Source organism: Prionailurus viverrinus, chromosome D2 (assembly GCF_022837055.1).
Source record: "Prionailurus viverrinus isolate Anna chromosome D2, UM_Priviv_1.0, whole genome shotgun sequence".
Classification (NCBI taxonomy): domain Eukaryota; kingdom Metazoa; phylum Chordata; class Mammalia; order Carnivora; family Felidae; genus Prionailurus; species Prionailurus viverrinus.
Window position 1 is genome coordinate 30,384,817 of NC_062571.1, and position 16,704 is coordinate 30,401,520.

The window sequence follows — 16,704 nt, forward strand, 5'->3', positions numbered from 1 at the left end:
TTCTAAGTTCAAGCCCACGTTGGGTGTGAGGTTACTTAAAAGTAAAGTCTTAAAAAAAAAACATAGAGATGGTGTATGATGTGACTCAAACTTAACATTCTGCTTACTGGGTTGAACTAGAAACCAGTAGACAGAACAGAAGAGTAGGGTAATGGTAAAGAAGAGGCTACATCCTAACAGCTCAAGAAAAAGGTGATGGAGCTTGAACCAGACTGGCTAATGAGGACATGAGAGATGCCTGGTTCTGGATCTGTTTTCAAGGTAGAGTCAACAGGATTTCTGAAAAATCTGGATTGTGGACAAAAAAAAGTCTCACTGTTTACCCTGGTGTTATTGGTCTGGAGTGACTGGGGAAATCACCAAGAATCATGAGAAATGGGAAAGAACAAATTTGGAAACATACAGAGGGAGATCAGAAGCTCACTTCTGGACCTGTCAAGTTTAAGACACCTGTCAGATAACCGTTAGGTAAACACTTGAATAAGAGTGTAGTTCAAAGAAAAGATTTTGGCTGGAGGTATAACTTAGGAAGTCAGCTGCATAGAGATAGAATTTCAAAGCCTGAGAGTAAATGAAATCACAGAGAACTAAAGGAGGTAGAAGGAGAAGTCCTGGGAATTCCCAATTTGTACAGGCTTCAGAGATGAACACAGTCTTGGAAGGTCTGGTGAGGTATTAATGGAACTCTAAGAGTATATGCAGTGTTTCAAGGAGGGAGTGATCAACCATGTCAAGTGAGATGAAAACTGAAGTTTCACTCTGAGTTTTACAGGCGGTGGGAGGTCCTGCTTGAGCATTATTGAAGTAGATTGCTGGCAAAATGGGAGAGAAATGGAGAGATTCTTGTGCTTGGTTATAAAGGGAATCAGTTGAATGCAGTGAAGTTTTAAAGGTTGAGAGGTTTTTTTCTTAAATGGAAAAATGTTTTAAAGGTATAGAGTGAGTGAATTATTTAATGAATCTCACTTCCCTCAATAATAAATTGCAGAACTCACATCATATTATCTTATCAATTACTTCATCAGTATGTCATTAAACAATAAGTAATTTTTATAACTCCAATACCTAAAACAAACAAATCAAATATTGTTTTCATACCAATCAATGTTCAAATTGCTCCGTTTGGGGTGCCTTTTTGACTCAGTAGGAGAACCACCTGACTCTTGATCTCAGGGTCGTGAGTTCAAGCCCCACATAGGTATGGCATGGTGCCTACTTCAAAACAAAACCAAAAAAATTCTCCATTTTTCTCCTAAATGATTTTTCTTTTGTTTTTCATTTTGTTTTGTTTAAAAAAATTTTTTTTTAATGTTTTTATTTATTTTTGAGACAGAGAGAGGCAGAGCATGAGCAGGGGAGGGGCAGAGAGAGAGGGAGACACAGAATCCGAAGCAGGCCCCAGGCTCTGAGCTGTCAGCACAGAGCCTGACACGGGGCTCAAACTCACAGACTGAGAACGTGACCTGAGCCGAAGCTGGATGCTTAACCGACTGAGACACCCAGGCGCCCCACATTTTGTTTTGTTTAAATTATTATCCAAACAAGGTCACACATTATAGTTATTTGATATGTCTCCTAAACCTTTTTTATTTAAGCTTGCTTTTCCAATTTTTCTTTTCTCTTTTTTTCATATGGCCAAAACCATTGTCCTGTGGAGACAAATTTAGCTTCCACTTTAAAAACACTATTTAAAGACCACTGTCCAGGGGCGCCTGGGTGGCGCAGTCGGTTAAGCGTCCGACTTCAGCCAGGTCATGATCTCGCGGTCCGTGAGTTCGAGCCCCACGTCAGGCTCTGGGCTGATGGCTCAGAGCCTGGAGCCTGCTTCCGATTCTGTGTCTCCCTCTCTCTCTGCCCCTCCCCCGTTCATGCTCTGTCTCTCTCTGTCCCAAAAATAAATAAACGTTGAAAAAAAAATTAAAAAAAAAAATAAAGACCACTGTCCAATTTGAACACTCTTGTTTCTTCACATCAGGAAATATATAGTGTCCAGTGATATCTCTTTTTTATGATGTTAAGACTGATCCATGGTCCAGGTGTTATCAATGGGAATCACTGATCATAACATTCCCTATGAACTTTTTACCCAATCATTTTAGAAACACTTAATATTATATTATATATATATATATATATATATATATTTTTTTTTTTTTTTTAGTATTTGTTTATTGTTGAGAGACAGAGAGAGACAGAGCATGAGCAGGAGAGGAGCAGAGAGAGAGGGAACACAGAAACCGAATCAGGCTCCAGGCTCTGAGCTGTCAGCACAGAGCCTGACGCAGGGTTCAAACCCATGAACCATGTGATCATGACCTGAACCAAAGTCGGGCACTTAAGCGACTGAGCCACCCAGGTGCCCTCATATTCTATATTCTTTATTACATGAGCAGCAACAAAGTCCACCATTCTTCCATTTGGTGGTTGATCTTCTTTTACAAAGAAATATTGCCCTTACCAATAACTTGTTAATGCTGAGATACGGTTCATGTAGGGAAATTAGAATAAATGCTTGGCTATTTGCCTTTATTCACCGGTTTTTAGAATACAAGTTAGTTCCTAAGCAATTTCCAGTGTGTTCAGTTTTTTTTAATTTAGTATCTTTTGGATCTCAAAATTTTTTAATTTTTATTATTTTATTACTAGTATTTTTATTATTATTTATAGTTCATATTTCAGTGCATATTAAATAAGGTTTTTATTCCTAACTAAATATGAAAAATGCTTTAAAAATCTTCAAATTGAAACCAAAAAATCCTCAAATTGTTCCATCTTTGATCAGCAGAAACCCATCATGCTGGCTTCTGAATTTTTTTGTCATGACCTCGATTGCCTTTGATAGTTTCCTTAGCTTCCAACACAATGTTCCAGGCTTGTTTTATATAACACTGCCCCATATATAAATTCAGCCATCTCTCCAAGGAGCCTGAGGGAACAAAATACACCATGAATTTGTATTCAACTTTACTCAACTATAGAATTACGGGGTATTCCTTAACTTGTTTGATTTTTTTCATATTTACAACAAGAGTTTGCTTATTTATTTTTTGTAAGATGAGAGAAATGACAGAGCAGGCATTTATACAAGGCTAAGAAAAATTTAATAGAGAGATAGTGAAGAGGCAAGATGGGGAGAATTAGGATAAGTTTGTTTGAATATAGCTCCATTTTACAGACACTTATTTTGGATTTATTTTAAGATTCACATACCTGATTCCATACTGCCTGTAAACAGCACTTCTACCAACTTTATCTTTGTGTCATTCCCCAGTAGCATCTTTACATGCTATGGTTTTTTTTTTAATTTTTTTTTTAACGTTTATTTATTTTTGAGACAGAGAGAGACAGAGCACGAACAGGGGAGGGTCAGAGAGAGGGAGACACAGAATCGGAAACAGGCTCCAGGCTCTGAGCTGTCAGCACAGAGCCCGACGCGGGGCTTGAACTCACGGACCGCGAGGTCATGACCTGAGCCGAAGTCGGCCACTTAACCAACCAAGCCACCCAGGCGCCCCTACTGCTATGTTTTTAATACTATATACCTTGATGGGGTGCTTGGGTGGCTCAGTTGGTTAAGTGGCCAATTCTTGATTTCAGCTTAGGTCATGATCTTGTGCACACATGCGCTCTCTGTCTCCTTCTCAAAATAAATAAACTTTAAAAAAAAATAATAAGGGGCGCCTGGGTGGCGCAGTCGGTTAAGCGTCCGACTTCAGCCAGGTCACGATCTCGCGGTCCGTGAGTTCGAGCCCCGCGTCGGGCTCTGGGCTGATGGCTCAGAGCCTGGAGCCTGTTTCCGATTCTGTGTCTCCCTCTCTCTCTGCCCCTCGCTCGTTCATGCTCTGTCTCTCTCTGTCCCAAAAATAAATAAACGTTGAAAAAAAAATTAAAAAAAAAATAATAATAATAATAATACATACCCTGTTGGTAGCGCTCTGCACAATATTAGGCTTATAACCCCGTGTCTTTTTGTAATATTAACCCATAAGCACTATTCTTTTAGTGTATTATTTATTTATTTTGAGAGAGAATGGCATCATGAACAGAGTGGGAGAGAGAGGGAGAGGGAGACAGTGAATCCCAAACAGGCTCATGCTGTTGTCACAGAAAGCAGCAGGGGGCTCGAACTCACAAATTGTGAGATGGTACCTGAGCCAAAAGCAAGAGTTAGACACTGAACTGACTGAGCCACCTAGGTGCCTCTTCAACTAAAACTTCTTCTGTGACTTCCTTTGCCTAGTAATTAACTTTGCCAGTTATGATGTTATCATGACCCAGAAATATTTATAAACTATTACTTATTTTTACTTTTTTGGAAATGAGATCATGCAATAATTTCTTTGGGTAGAAATATTGTTCTGAATCATCATGTTATTACCTGTGTTGTATTCCAATGTATGATTTCAATATTTACTTTATAGCCAATTAGGTTGTTTCTAATTTCTTAGTATTTTAATCACTGGGCATCCTTCTGGCTAAATGTGTGCCTAGGGAAGCATTCTTTAAGGAAATTTGTTGGTTGGAACAGCATACCAAACTACATGCAATTTTTAAAGCATGCTTGTATGTTTGTCTTAAAGTAAATAGAACAAAACTGACCAACACTGCCATCATCAATGTTTTGTCATGTATTTCTCTTTAAAATACTCCTTAAAGACAACTACCTAAAGTAGTTTGTACTTATCTTCGCATTTGGTGTCCTTTTCTCTGTTTAGGGAATAAAACCGAAGCCTTGCACCTTGAAATAAAAAATGAAACTGAACCCCATTTTATCTTCAAAGGTTCGGACAACACTAAAACCTACTCATTGACCCCATCCATTCCTCACACATGGAAAGAGGCTAACATACCTCCAAGTCTCTCCTGGTCCCCTAAGACTGTGTCGGCCACAACAGCTCCTTTTAAGAACGATGTGTCGTCAGTTTCGTACGGGTTTTCAGAAAGAAGTAGCAATCCTCACTGCACAATGCCTTCTGCGAGACACGGTGGTGCTAATGCAGCTGCAGGGGAAGGCGCTGGAATTGCACAGCCTGGTGAAGTGGTTCCTCTTCCCACCTTGTCTACTCCCATGCCAGATTCCTTGGTTTATTCTGAGCCTCCCACTGGTCCATCTGAACAGCTATCTTCTAATCATCCAAACCAGCAACCCCCATTCACCGCCTCTCCTCATGACCTTGCGTCCTCTCTGGTGGAAGAAGATGAGCCACACTCTGAAGCAGATGAGCCTCTCTCAGATGATCCCCTCTCAGATGACCCCCTGTCACCTGCTGAGGAGAAATTGCCCCACATTGATGAGTACTGGTCAGACAGTGAGCACATCTTCTTGGATGCCAACATTGGTGGGGTGGCTATCGCGCCTGCTCATGGCTCCGTTTTGATCGAGTGTGCCCGGCGAGAGCTTCACGCGACGACTCCTGTCGAACACCCAAACCGGAATCATCCCACACGCCTCTCCCTTGTCTTCTACCAGCACAAAAACCTGAATAAGCCCCAACATGGTTTTGAACTAAACAAAATGAAGTTTGAGGCTAAAGAAGCTAAGAATAAGAAAACTAAGGCCTCAGAGCAGAAAGACCAGGCAGCTAATGAGGGTCCTGAACTGTCCCCTGAAGTTAATGAATTGAACCAAATTCCTTCTCATAAAGCATTAACATTAACCCACGACAATATTGTCACAGTGTCCCCCTATGCTCTCACACATGTTGCAGGGCCCTATAACCATTGGGTCTGAAAGCTTTTCTCCCCTTCTTAATGCCTTTGCTAGTTTTGTGTATTTTTTCAAGGTGCTGTTAAAAGAAAGTCATGTTGTCGTTTACTTATATCTTCATCTCACCCATTTGAAGGCTGAGGTAAAAAAAAAACAAAAAAAACAAAAATGGGGTGGGTATTTCTTAACTGTGACTATATTTTGACAATTGGTAGAAGGTGCACATTTTAAGCAAAAATAAAAGTTTTATAGTTTTCAATACATAAAGAAATGTTTTGGTTAGGTGTTAACCTTGATAGAATCACTCAGTTTGGTGCTTTAAATTAAGTCTGTTTACTATGAAACAAGAGTCATTTTTAGAGGATTTTAACAGGTTCATGTGCTATGATGTAAAATCAAGACACAGTGTTAACTCTACACAGCTCCTGGTGCTTACCCACATCAACAGTTAAAAATAAGCTGCATTATTTTTTCATGGTGCCATTGTTCCAACATCTTCCAATCATTGCTAGAAAATCGGCATATTCCTTTGAAATAAACCAATGAAATGTTTTCTCTCAAAATATCTCTCCTGTATAAAATAATTCATTATTGTTAATAATGGTTGGAGGCTGTTCATAAATTGTAAATATATATTTTAAAAGCACTTTCTATTTTTAAAAGTAACTTGAAATAGTATAGTATAAGAATCCTATTGTCTATTGTTTATGCATATTTGCATACAAGAGAAATCATTTATTGCTGTGTAGAGTTCCATCTTGTTAACTGCAATATGTATTCTAATCATGTATATGGTTTGTTGTGTTCTTTTTTTTTTTTAATGTGTCCTCATGCAAATATTAGCTACTTATAAAATAGCTAGAACATCAAAAATTGTTCATTTTCTCTAAAATCGGAATTAGGAAGCGTATCACCGATATCGATTAACGTTTTATTTGGAGCTGAGTAAGAGTGCTCTCTTCTGATTTATCAAGCAACAGTGGCCCCAATTTACTTTCCCTCCAGCTTTCTCAGTATAATCATGAAAGGTTTTTCCAAAAGGAGATGAAACATAGTAGGAATCAGAAGAGTCAAATGCTTCTAAAGTTTCAAGGTGTTCAAATATAAAAATAAAGTAGCAAAAACCCTACCCATCCCAACTGCCTTATTTGTTCTTAAAATCATTCTGGTACAGAATAAGAATAAAATTCCCGTAGGAATCTTTTAAAAATAAATTCCCTATCATCATCATATATCCACACATCCGAAACAGTAGGAATGGTATTGCCCATTAATACTAATCCAAAGTAGTTGATTTAAGCACATTCGTTCTAGGAAAATGAAAACTCATCTTCTCTGATAATTGCCTGTGTTCTAGGTAACAGGAAAATAGGCATTCCATTTATGTTAGCCCTCCCATTATATATTCCCATTATTTTATTGGCTCATTTTATAACAAAACAAAAAGGATTGCCCGAGCAAAATGTTTAGAACAAGAAATTTCAATGAAATACTTGATTCTGTTAAAATGCAGAGGTGCTATAACATTCAAAGTGTCAGATTCCTTGGGAGTGTGGAAAACCTAATTAATGGTGCTTCTCCCTTGGAAATGCCATAGGAAGCCCACAACTGCTAACACTCAACAATTTTGGTGCAAAAGCAAACAGTTCCAGTAAGCTCTCTAAAGAAAAACTCATTGTAACTTATATTAAAATAATATATGGTGCAAAGTATCAGTTTCAAGCTTTTGACTAATACAAGTAAAGGAATATGAAGGGATTGTATATAACAAATATCCATTGGTAGACCATCATCTTGTACAAGTAGATTTCTGCTTCTTGAATATGTAAAATAGGGTGATTCATTGACTTGTTTTAGTATTTTGTGTGCCTTAGATTTCCGTTTTAAAACATGTATATTTTTGTGAGCCTAAGGTTTCTTATACATATAAGTATATAAATAAGTGATTGTTTATTGTTTCTGCTGCTTCAATAAGATATTTACTAGTATTAGACTATCAGGAATACGCCCTTGTGATATTTCATTTTAGATATTAGGCCTTAGCTCCCACTAGAAATTATTTCATCACCAGATTTAATGGTTCAAGTTTTAACACCCTTTATCCATCCATCCATCTTCTTACCATTCAACACTTACTAAATGTCTGCAGAATTTAAATGTTAGCTTTTGATTTTCTTTGAATCGCCGCCCATGACAAAGTAAACTTGAAGAATTTAAATCCTAAAAGATGTTTTTATCCATGGTTTTCAAAGAAACAGCAAGTTTCCTTCAAAAGAATCCATTATAATATATCTGCAGAAATTCCCATCAGGGTCACTAACTGAATAAGTTTCTTAACAACTGAACTTGAAGCTCCAGTGTTGACTTAGGGTAATATTGAAAATTGTGAAGTTGGCTGCAGTTGCCCCAAAAACATATATGAAAATATCCCTTCTCAGCTAAAATGTTTTCCATTCCTTATTATAATTCACACCATCAATAGCCTGCCTCAACCGATAACCCCATGGTGCGAACCACACGTGATCCCTACTTTGTTGGACGTTACTTCATAAGTTTAAATTAGCAGTTTACCATCCCTTTGTCTGCCCTGTGATTTTTTTTTTTTAACTCCTGCTTATTCAATGTTCTACAGCATTGTGATTGTATGCTAGCAACACTGCTTTTAGACTGCTTTTATGAAGCAAGGAAATAAATTTGTTTGAAATGACATTTTCACTCAGAAAACTGGTCATCTAACATTATTTCTACACCTCTTATGTTTTACCGTCACGATCACCTTTTGCTTCACCTCTCTTACAGCACTCAAATTGAGTTTTTGAATCTTCTGCCTTTGTTCATGGTATGATAATTGAATTCATTGATACGTGATCCCCGTGTCAACCCAACCTGTCCATAATATGTTACAAACTTACTAACTGCAATGAACTGCCTATTTTAGAATCCTACAATATATCACTCTGCCCTTCAGACTCCCGTTTCTAATGGCTCTCAGGCCATGGTTGGAAAAAAATGTTTTCTTCTGCTTATCAGCCTCACCTGTATCTTCCAATCCATCTACGAAGTACCAAGTACATCATGTCATAGACCTAATTGAAACATATTATTGGAAAGTGAGGCTAGCTGAAAATGTATAGCTGTAGGTAAATTTTTGCAATATGTTAGCAAAATGTTTGCAGCTTACCCTACCAACATCTTTGTTATGCAATCTGCATGTGAAATAATTTAATTTGTTAAATATAGAATTTCAACTAGATGAAATCCGTAAGCAATTTACTTAAGACATAACCCCAGTACATACTTAATTGAATGCATACCCTTGTGTAAATGAGATAACAATTCATATGAAGTAACCTACTTTCTAATGTTATTGCTTCAGTGGATTTGAAAGGATCATCATTTATTCCACAATAGCATGTATGAAAATAACCCCAAACTACTTAAGTTTATTCTTTAAGACAAATTCTATTCAGATTTTTTTATCTGGGACAAAGTTTTGACATTGCATGACAACTTCCACCTATAGCGAGCACAGGACTTCCTTTGAATGTGCTGAGTAAATCAGTAGCTGTATGTGACTTTTAATAATATATAGCTACCTTCTATTTCACAACTTCTTGCTGCATGGAAATTTCTTTTTAGTCTAGATTTAGTACAACTGTGAGTTTTGATCTTCTGTACAATTTTATGACAAGAATTGTGAAGTAATATGGTAGTGGCCTCTCATAGCCCTGGAAGACACCTTAGAAGTCCTATAGTTAAATCACTGGGGCCTAAAGAGCAGATGTTAATGTCAGTGTATAACTTATGTTTATAAATAGAATTTAAACCATCAAATGAAGGCCACTTTGTTGTTCGTAGGAGGATTTTAGGAAACAAACTTGATTTCCTCACCCAGGGAGTATTGTATCACTGAGAAATAACCTTATTGCAGTACATGTGAAAGATAAAAATGGCCTTTTATTTTTTCTATTACTTTTTTTGTTTTGTTTGTTTTTTTTATTTATTTATTTTTTTGTTTGTTTTCCTGAGGGCTTCAGGAAAATAAGTCAAGTGAAATTGGATCAAGATTCCCCTGTGTGGGAAATCTAGCTGACTTTTTACCTATGAAGTTGTCCTGTTAACTAATCCAACAAAATGTGGCAATAGTCTTATTTGCTATTTCAATAAAAAATATATATATATCAAGTACTTACACGGTACAGGCTTTTATTTCCCCTGGAACAATTATTAGGCATATATAAGGAGTTATGAAAAGTTGAATGATTAAAAGAATTGGAGAAAGTATATCCAGTGTATATATATATACTACCTAGCCATGGTTGTACAGTCTAGTCACACCTCCTGCCAAGTTGGCCTCACAAGTAAATCCTAGCATAGTTAATTTTGAAGTGATTGTCTACCTGTATTAGAATACTGTTTCATTGTGCACAGTTCCTAAACTTGCCCATAAGTGTATTGAACTTGTAACTTCAATGTCAACAGTAAGGTACACTCAACCAAGTGATGATAATGAGTGCCCTGATTCCTGAAGAGTCTGGACTTATCTAAATCAAAATTGTGCTCCATTTTGAGCTTTCTTCTAACAGGTTGAGAAAATGACGCCACTTATGGCTCTGGAATGCAATTCAGAAAGAATCAGCATGTCTATCAGAAGCTGGATTCATGTATTTTCTTAGAATGTATTAAGACTTATTGGCGGGTTTTTGTTGTTGTTTCTTTGTTTTCTTTTCTCATGTATAAAAGAGTGTCTAAGTTCTTCTTTTAATTTTGGAAATGATAAAACTGGCTTTTACGCAAGACATCACTCTTTTTGTCTTGAACTCTACAAACTTCAATTCTCTTTATTCCAGTACATCTAGGTGACTTTGTTTCAATCCCCTTGTCTTCTGGGCACCTGATCAAATACCACTGTTTACTTCGAAAGGCATGTATTTTATTCCTTCAAGTAATCCAAAGGTATTCCTCATTTTGCCACTCCTAATTTTCACTTCTCCTTTAAGGGCCCCACAATGTGTTTCTCTTTTGATAGTATGCAATATTTAATATTTCTAGCTTTAGAAGTCAAACCCTTGTCTCAGCTTTGCTGGCCATACTTTTCCCATTCCTACTCTGATACCATGATCCCGCCGGGATCACAAGTTTTTCTTGTTTGTTCAGCCTTACATGTCCCCTATAACTGAAGCAAAACTTAGTCTAAGGTAGGAATGTTATTATCAGATTTTAAACACATTACATCTGATTTAACCGATTTATGTTTGTGCGCAACTTGCGAAACTCCTGTTGAATAGTTTAACCTAGTTTTCCTAAAATAGAAATTTTGTCCCCAGCAGCTGTTATGAAAGGCATTCTCTCTTGTCTTGTTCATCAGAAAAAAATCTTGCAGCTGTCAGAAACATGTTCACTTTTGGAGAGACGGTATTAAGAAGTAATTTCCTTCTTCATTTGGCTAGGTATAGACTTGCCATCTTTGACCAGAAACTGTGCTTGTTATTTTTCGTTTTTCATTTCACTGACGCTATGCTGTTACTAGTGTACTTTCATTCTGTTTACAGTTTTTATCCTTTCCTCTGATTTTCTTTAAATTAAAATTCTATTGCTTCCTCTCCCTGTTCTGCCTCCTTTCCCCATGCCCCCTACACATATACACATGGTTCATTTCAAGAATAGCAGTGATCTTGGTCAAGGTGTCTTTTCCTGTCTTCTAAAATCATGTTTCACAAATCCTTTGTGGAATAATACCAAAAAGAATCAAAATATTTTATTTAGCCATTTTTGGGTAGAGGCAAATTCAGTTTTTAGGATTAGATAGTGGTCATGCGCCCATTGTTCTCTTTAACAATCCCAACAATGTTTGTCTCTTAACTTTTTTATTAGTGCTTGAGTGTTTTGCAAAAAAAAATTGTATAAGAAGTTAAATATTCTAGCACTATTTCTGCATAGCTTTGCTATTTCTGTACAATACATTATGCTAATTATAAGTTGTCTGACCAGTGACTTTGAATTAATAACAGGTCTGATTTCTAGAGTAGATATATATATTTTTTGCACGTTTTATCTCCTGGCCCAGTTTTGTGGATGATATCTACTTTCTAATGTAAATTTACCCCTTTGGAAATTGGGTTTTGACAATAATAGGAAATATTCTAAAATCTGGGTGAGAAAGGTTAAAAATGAACTGAAAGTAACTTGAGGAATTCTTAAAGATGGGATAAATCAGTTATCAGGAGTTCTGAGTGTAATAGGGGGGATTTAAGGAGCAGAGAGGAGGGAGATTTGTGCCCCTATTCACAATCTGCTGGTTCACTCCACCAGCCCAGCCAAAAATTCATTAATAGCTCTCCTCCCCACCCTATAAGTTTTATGTGAAAAATAGCTCAAAATGAGGAACCATTTTGAATGCAAATATGGTAGTAAGAAAATTATAATCCCTGTATTTTATAAAGTTTTAGGTTATCAAACTGCTTTACAATGTGCTCATTTTTTTCTCCCCAACACTGAGGGTTGGACAGATGTCCAAATGTTCCCATCTTACTGGTGGTGAACCTGCTGATTGGCAAGAGTAGCAAATGGCTTGCTCCAAGTCATACACCAAGTCAACCCATCTGAGACTAAACCATTTCATATCTGCAGACTGCTAAGTGCATTTCTGCATCAGGGCGTCTGGGTGCCTCAGTCAGTTAAGTGTCTGACTTTGGCTTAGGGCGTGATCTCACAGTTCACGAGTTCGAGCCCCACATCAAGGTCCAGGCTGGTGGTGTGGAGCCTGCTTGGGATTCTCTCTGCCCCTTCCCTGTGTGCACACTCTCCCTCTCAAAAACAAATAAATGCATTTCGGTATCATAAACAATGACTTAGTATTAGTGGGTAGAAATTTTGTCAGACCAGATCTAAGAATAATGTAAACCCTATTTAACATAGGCAAAACATGTTTCTGACGTATTTTGTTTCCACTATTTATTTAGCCAGTGATTTTTTAATGCATACTTTGGAAGGTCTCCCTAAATTCCCAGAACTTTTGCATTAGGGCTTAGATTAATGAAGTTTCAGTTTTTCCCCTGTAAATAAACCTTTTAATAAGGAATGTCCCTGTGCTACGAAAACAAAGGGAAACCTCAATAATAATTGCTTAAAAAATACTACTCTTAAAAAGACTAAGATCAGCAGTTCATAATCAAAGTTTAATGTATTTGTTATATTGAAGTGCAGGTTTCTAGAAGGGAATGTGCTCAGTAAACTGACTATTTTAGTTTTCAGGTACTCATAGTAAAAATGTAAAGTTGTTGACATCTCTAAGAGATCGTACTGTCTCCCACTTATTTAAATTTGTTTTGTTTTGTTTTGTTTTTCCTTCCTCTTCGTTTCCAGCCATGTAAAGTCTCTAGTCAAAGTTTAAACATACCTTTGCCCAGAGAGTTAAGAAAAATAACGAGATGTATTTGTAAAGTTTTTAGTAAGTTCTTTATAAAAATAAAGAGGTAGGATATTTTGCCTATTCCATCAATACATTATGGGTTGCTAATGAAAAACCCAAACTTCCCTAAATAGTCAAAATAAATTCCACTTTTGGTGATTTGATTCAGTAACTGCCTATCCTCACTAATTAATGCCTGTTTGTGATATTCTAAAATGGCTGACAACATAGGACCTTACAAAAACAGCTCTTAAAAAAAAAGCAAAATGAAGATTAAATATTTTTTATTACTATGTATGGTCATTTTTTTTAAACTTCTATAACAGATAACATTGTGATAGGTGCTTTAAGAGAAATATTTTTCCAGAAACGGTTTTATAGTAATAAAGGGGGGGGGGGTGGGGAGGGCAGCTTTTGCATTGTTACCTATGGGTGGATGGTCATCTTTGAGTTACTAAGAAATCATGAAGTGTTCCCTGAAGAGAAATTTGTAAAGCTACTTGGCAGAAGGAAAAGCATGACTTTCTAGTTTCTTCATTTTCTCTTGTGTTATATGATGACCTACCAAGTAGACTCACGTGCATATCAATACTTTGGTTCAAAGGAGAAGAATGACTGCTTCTCAATAGTGGGAGTGAAATATTCACAGACACTTCATCATGGGGAAATAGAGTAGTACTGACCTTTCAATAAAGAAGTATCAATTTCACAAGTTAATATTCCTGTCTCTAGGTGACTTTTCCTCCTCTGAGGGTATATTTACTATTTATTTTGTACCTTTGATTTTTTGCTTAGGGGGGTTTATTTTTACCTATTGCAGTCCTACTGTATTAAATATCCCATACAATGAAATAAGTTAATAAGAAAAAGATTTTAAAATTCTACAAAATCTGGTTTTGGTTCTTAACATATGGGAGAAACCGTTTAAAGAAAAAGCACTTCACCATGCAGAAGGGAAAGAAATAATCTTAATTGTGATGATTACAGTTCAACATGTAGTGCTCTGCATACAAGGGAACACTTATTAGCAGTACTTGAAGACTTGTGAGTTGGAATTGCATGTTACTTGAAAGAACCTAATTAAGCTAAATTTTGGTGCACAGCAGTTGTACATGATTTCATGTTTATGTAGCAAAATGCATTGAAATGTACTAGTATTGAAACATACATGTAAAGATAGTTGTGGAAATTGTCTATTATATTTTCCTTGTGTGTCTCATTTATTTAGAGCATAAAGTTTCTTTTTTATTAAGTGTTCTAACTGAATAAGGCTAAATGAATACTGTAATTGAAATTATATTTTAAATCTTTGTCATGAGTTTTTAAAAAAACTATTGCAAATTGTATCATTCCTGATTACACGGAACTTTGTGGGTGGTTTTAAATAAATTTTATACTTCTATTTTGCACCTGGTAGTCTAATTTTTCTTTCCTCTTCAAAATAATATTAAAAAAATTTTAATATCAAATAAAAATCACACATTTTTAACTATATAAGGCTATAAGATTTAATATTTAGAGATGTTCAAATGTATGAATTTTGCTCAACCTAAATCAAGATGGCTACATGTATGGAATAATTATATGCCCAAAACTTTGCATTTTATATAAATCCTTTAACTCCCACTGTGATGCTATTAAGTAAGGACTCTTATTAACCCCATTTTACAGATCAATTCTGAAGCTTTAAGTGGCTAAGATCATACCCCTAGTGGGGCGCCTGGGTGGCTCAGTCGGTTAAGCGTCCGACCTCAGCTCGGGTCATAATCTCACACTCCATGAATTCGAGCCCTGCGCACAGGCCCTGTGCTGACAGCTCAGAGCCTGGAGCCTGCTTTGGATTCTGTGTCTCTGTCTCTCTCTACCCCTCTCCTGCTCACACTGTCTCTCTCTCTCTCTCTCTCTCTCTCTCTCAAAAATAAGCATTAAAAATTTATTTTATTTTATTTTATTTTTTAAAATTTACATCCAAGTTAGTCAGCATATAGTGCAACAATGATTTCGGGGGTAAATTCCTTAACGCCCCTTACTCATTTAGCCCCCCCCACACACACAATCCCTCCAGTAGGGATTGTTCTCCATATTTAAGAATCTCTTACATTTCATCCCACTCCCTGTTTTTAGATTATTTTTGCTTCCCTTCCCTTGTGTTCATCTATTCTGTGTCTTAAAATCCTCATATGAGTGAAGCCGAGTAACACTCCATTGTATATACATACCAAATCTTCTTTATCCATTCATCCATTGATGGACATTTGGGCTCTTTCCATACTTTGGCTATTGTTGATAGTGCTGCTATAAACATTGGGGTGCATGTGTCCCTTCAAAACAGCATACCTGTATCCCTTGAATAAATACCCGGTAGTGCAATTGCTGGGTTGTAGGGTAGTTCTATTTTTTATACAATTTTTCATAGTGATAAACATTAAAACTCTGTATTAAAGGGAATGCACTTAATTAAAGGCATTTTTGGGGTGCATGGCTGGCTCAGTCAGAAGAGCATGTAACTCTTGATCTCAGGATCATGAGTTCCAGCCCCACGCTGGGTGTAGAGATTACTTAAATTAAAAAACAAACAAAAAACAAAAAACAAAAAAAAAACTTAAAAGAAAGACATTTTTTTCATAGTTAAGACATTCCATTGGTACAAAATTCAAGAAGTACAAAAGATATTAAAGGAGGAAAAAAGTAATGAACTTCCCACTGATGTGAAATGTTGAGGTCCAGGGGCAAACAGTCAAGAAAGAGTTCTTGAGACATCTCTGGTGCAAAAAGGGTGGTTTTATTAAAGCACAGGGACAGAATCCATGGGCAGAAAGAACTGCACTGAGGTTGTGAGGAGTGGCTGATTATATTCCTTCAAGTTGGGAGGGGGTTCGGGATAGCTTAAGACTCTAAGGAATTTGGAATCAAGGTTTTCAGGACACTGAGTGATTCACTATTGTTAGGAAAAGGTCATTTACTACTGTCTAGTAAAACATTAGTCATGAGACCCTTCAGGTGTATATCAGTGGGCCATATGCTTGGAGGATGCTTGTTAACCTGTATCTTGGAGGGTAGAAATAAAGGAAGTTTCCAAAGGGGTTTTTATATGTTACAGACTTACAGGGGTGCCTGGGTGGCTCCATTGGTTGGACCCATGATTTCGGCTCAGGTCATGGTCTCGCAGTTCTTGTGACTGAGCCCCCAGTTGGGCTCTGTGCTGACAGCGTGGAGCCTGCTTGGGATTCTCTCTCTCCCTCTCTTTCTGCCTTTCTCCCACTCACACACATGTGCAGGAGCTCTCTCTCTCTCCAAATACATGAAAATTAAAAGAAAAAAAAAAAAGACAAGATCCTGGAGGTTGGGCTAATGTCAAGCTAAGTTCCCTTTCGCCTTTAGCAAAGTATTAACATCAGGGGAGTTGAGTTTCTTGAGGAAGGTCACTCTGCCTGTCTCAAGGACCTGTCAATGGGCTGTGAATGTAAGGAAGTTTAATTATTTTTCTTTTGCCTTTGTTCTCTAATCACTACCTCTGTTGTCCAATGTTTGTACTAAAGATGCTCCTGGCTACCACTAAAAGTGGCTTAAACAATAAACAGTGCAT

General features: G+C 36.9%; 1 protein-coding gene across 5 annotated transcripts in view; it reads left to right on the top strand.

The window, feature by feature from the left end:
• The window catches only part of TET1 (tet methylcytosine dioxygenase 1), a 128,678-nt gene extending 114,195 nt beyond the window's left edge, over window positions 1-14,483 (top strand). For 3 of the 5 annotated variants that reach the window (XM_047826018.1, XM_047826020.1, XM_047826021.1), the window contains one exon: window positions 4,716-14,483. In XM_047826018.1, the coding sequence (XP_047681974.1) occupies window positions 4,716-5,731 (1,016 nt within the window). In that variant the 3' untranslated portion in view covers window positions 5,732-14,483. The remainder of the gene's footprint in view (window positions 1-4,715) is intronic. The other 2 variants (XM_047826019.1, XM_047826022.1) reach the window with 2 other exon arrangements.
• The last annotated feature ends 2,221 nt before the right edge of the window (window positions 14,484-16,704 follow it).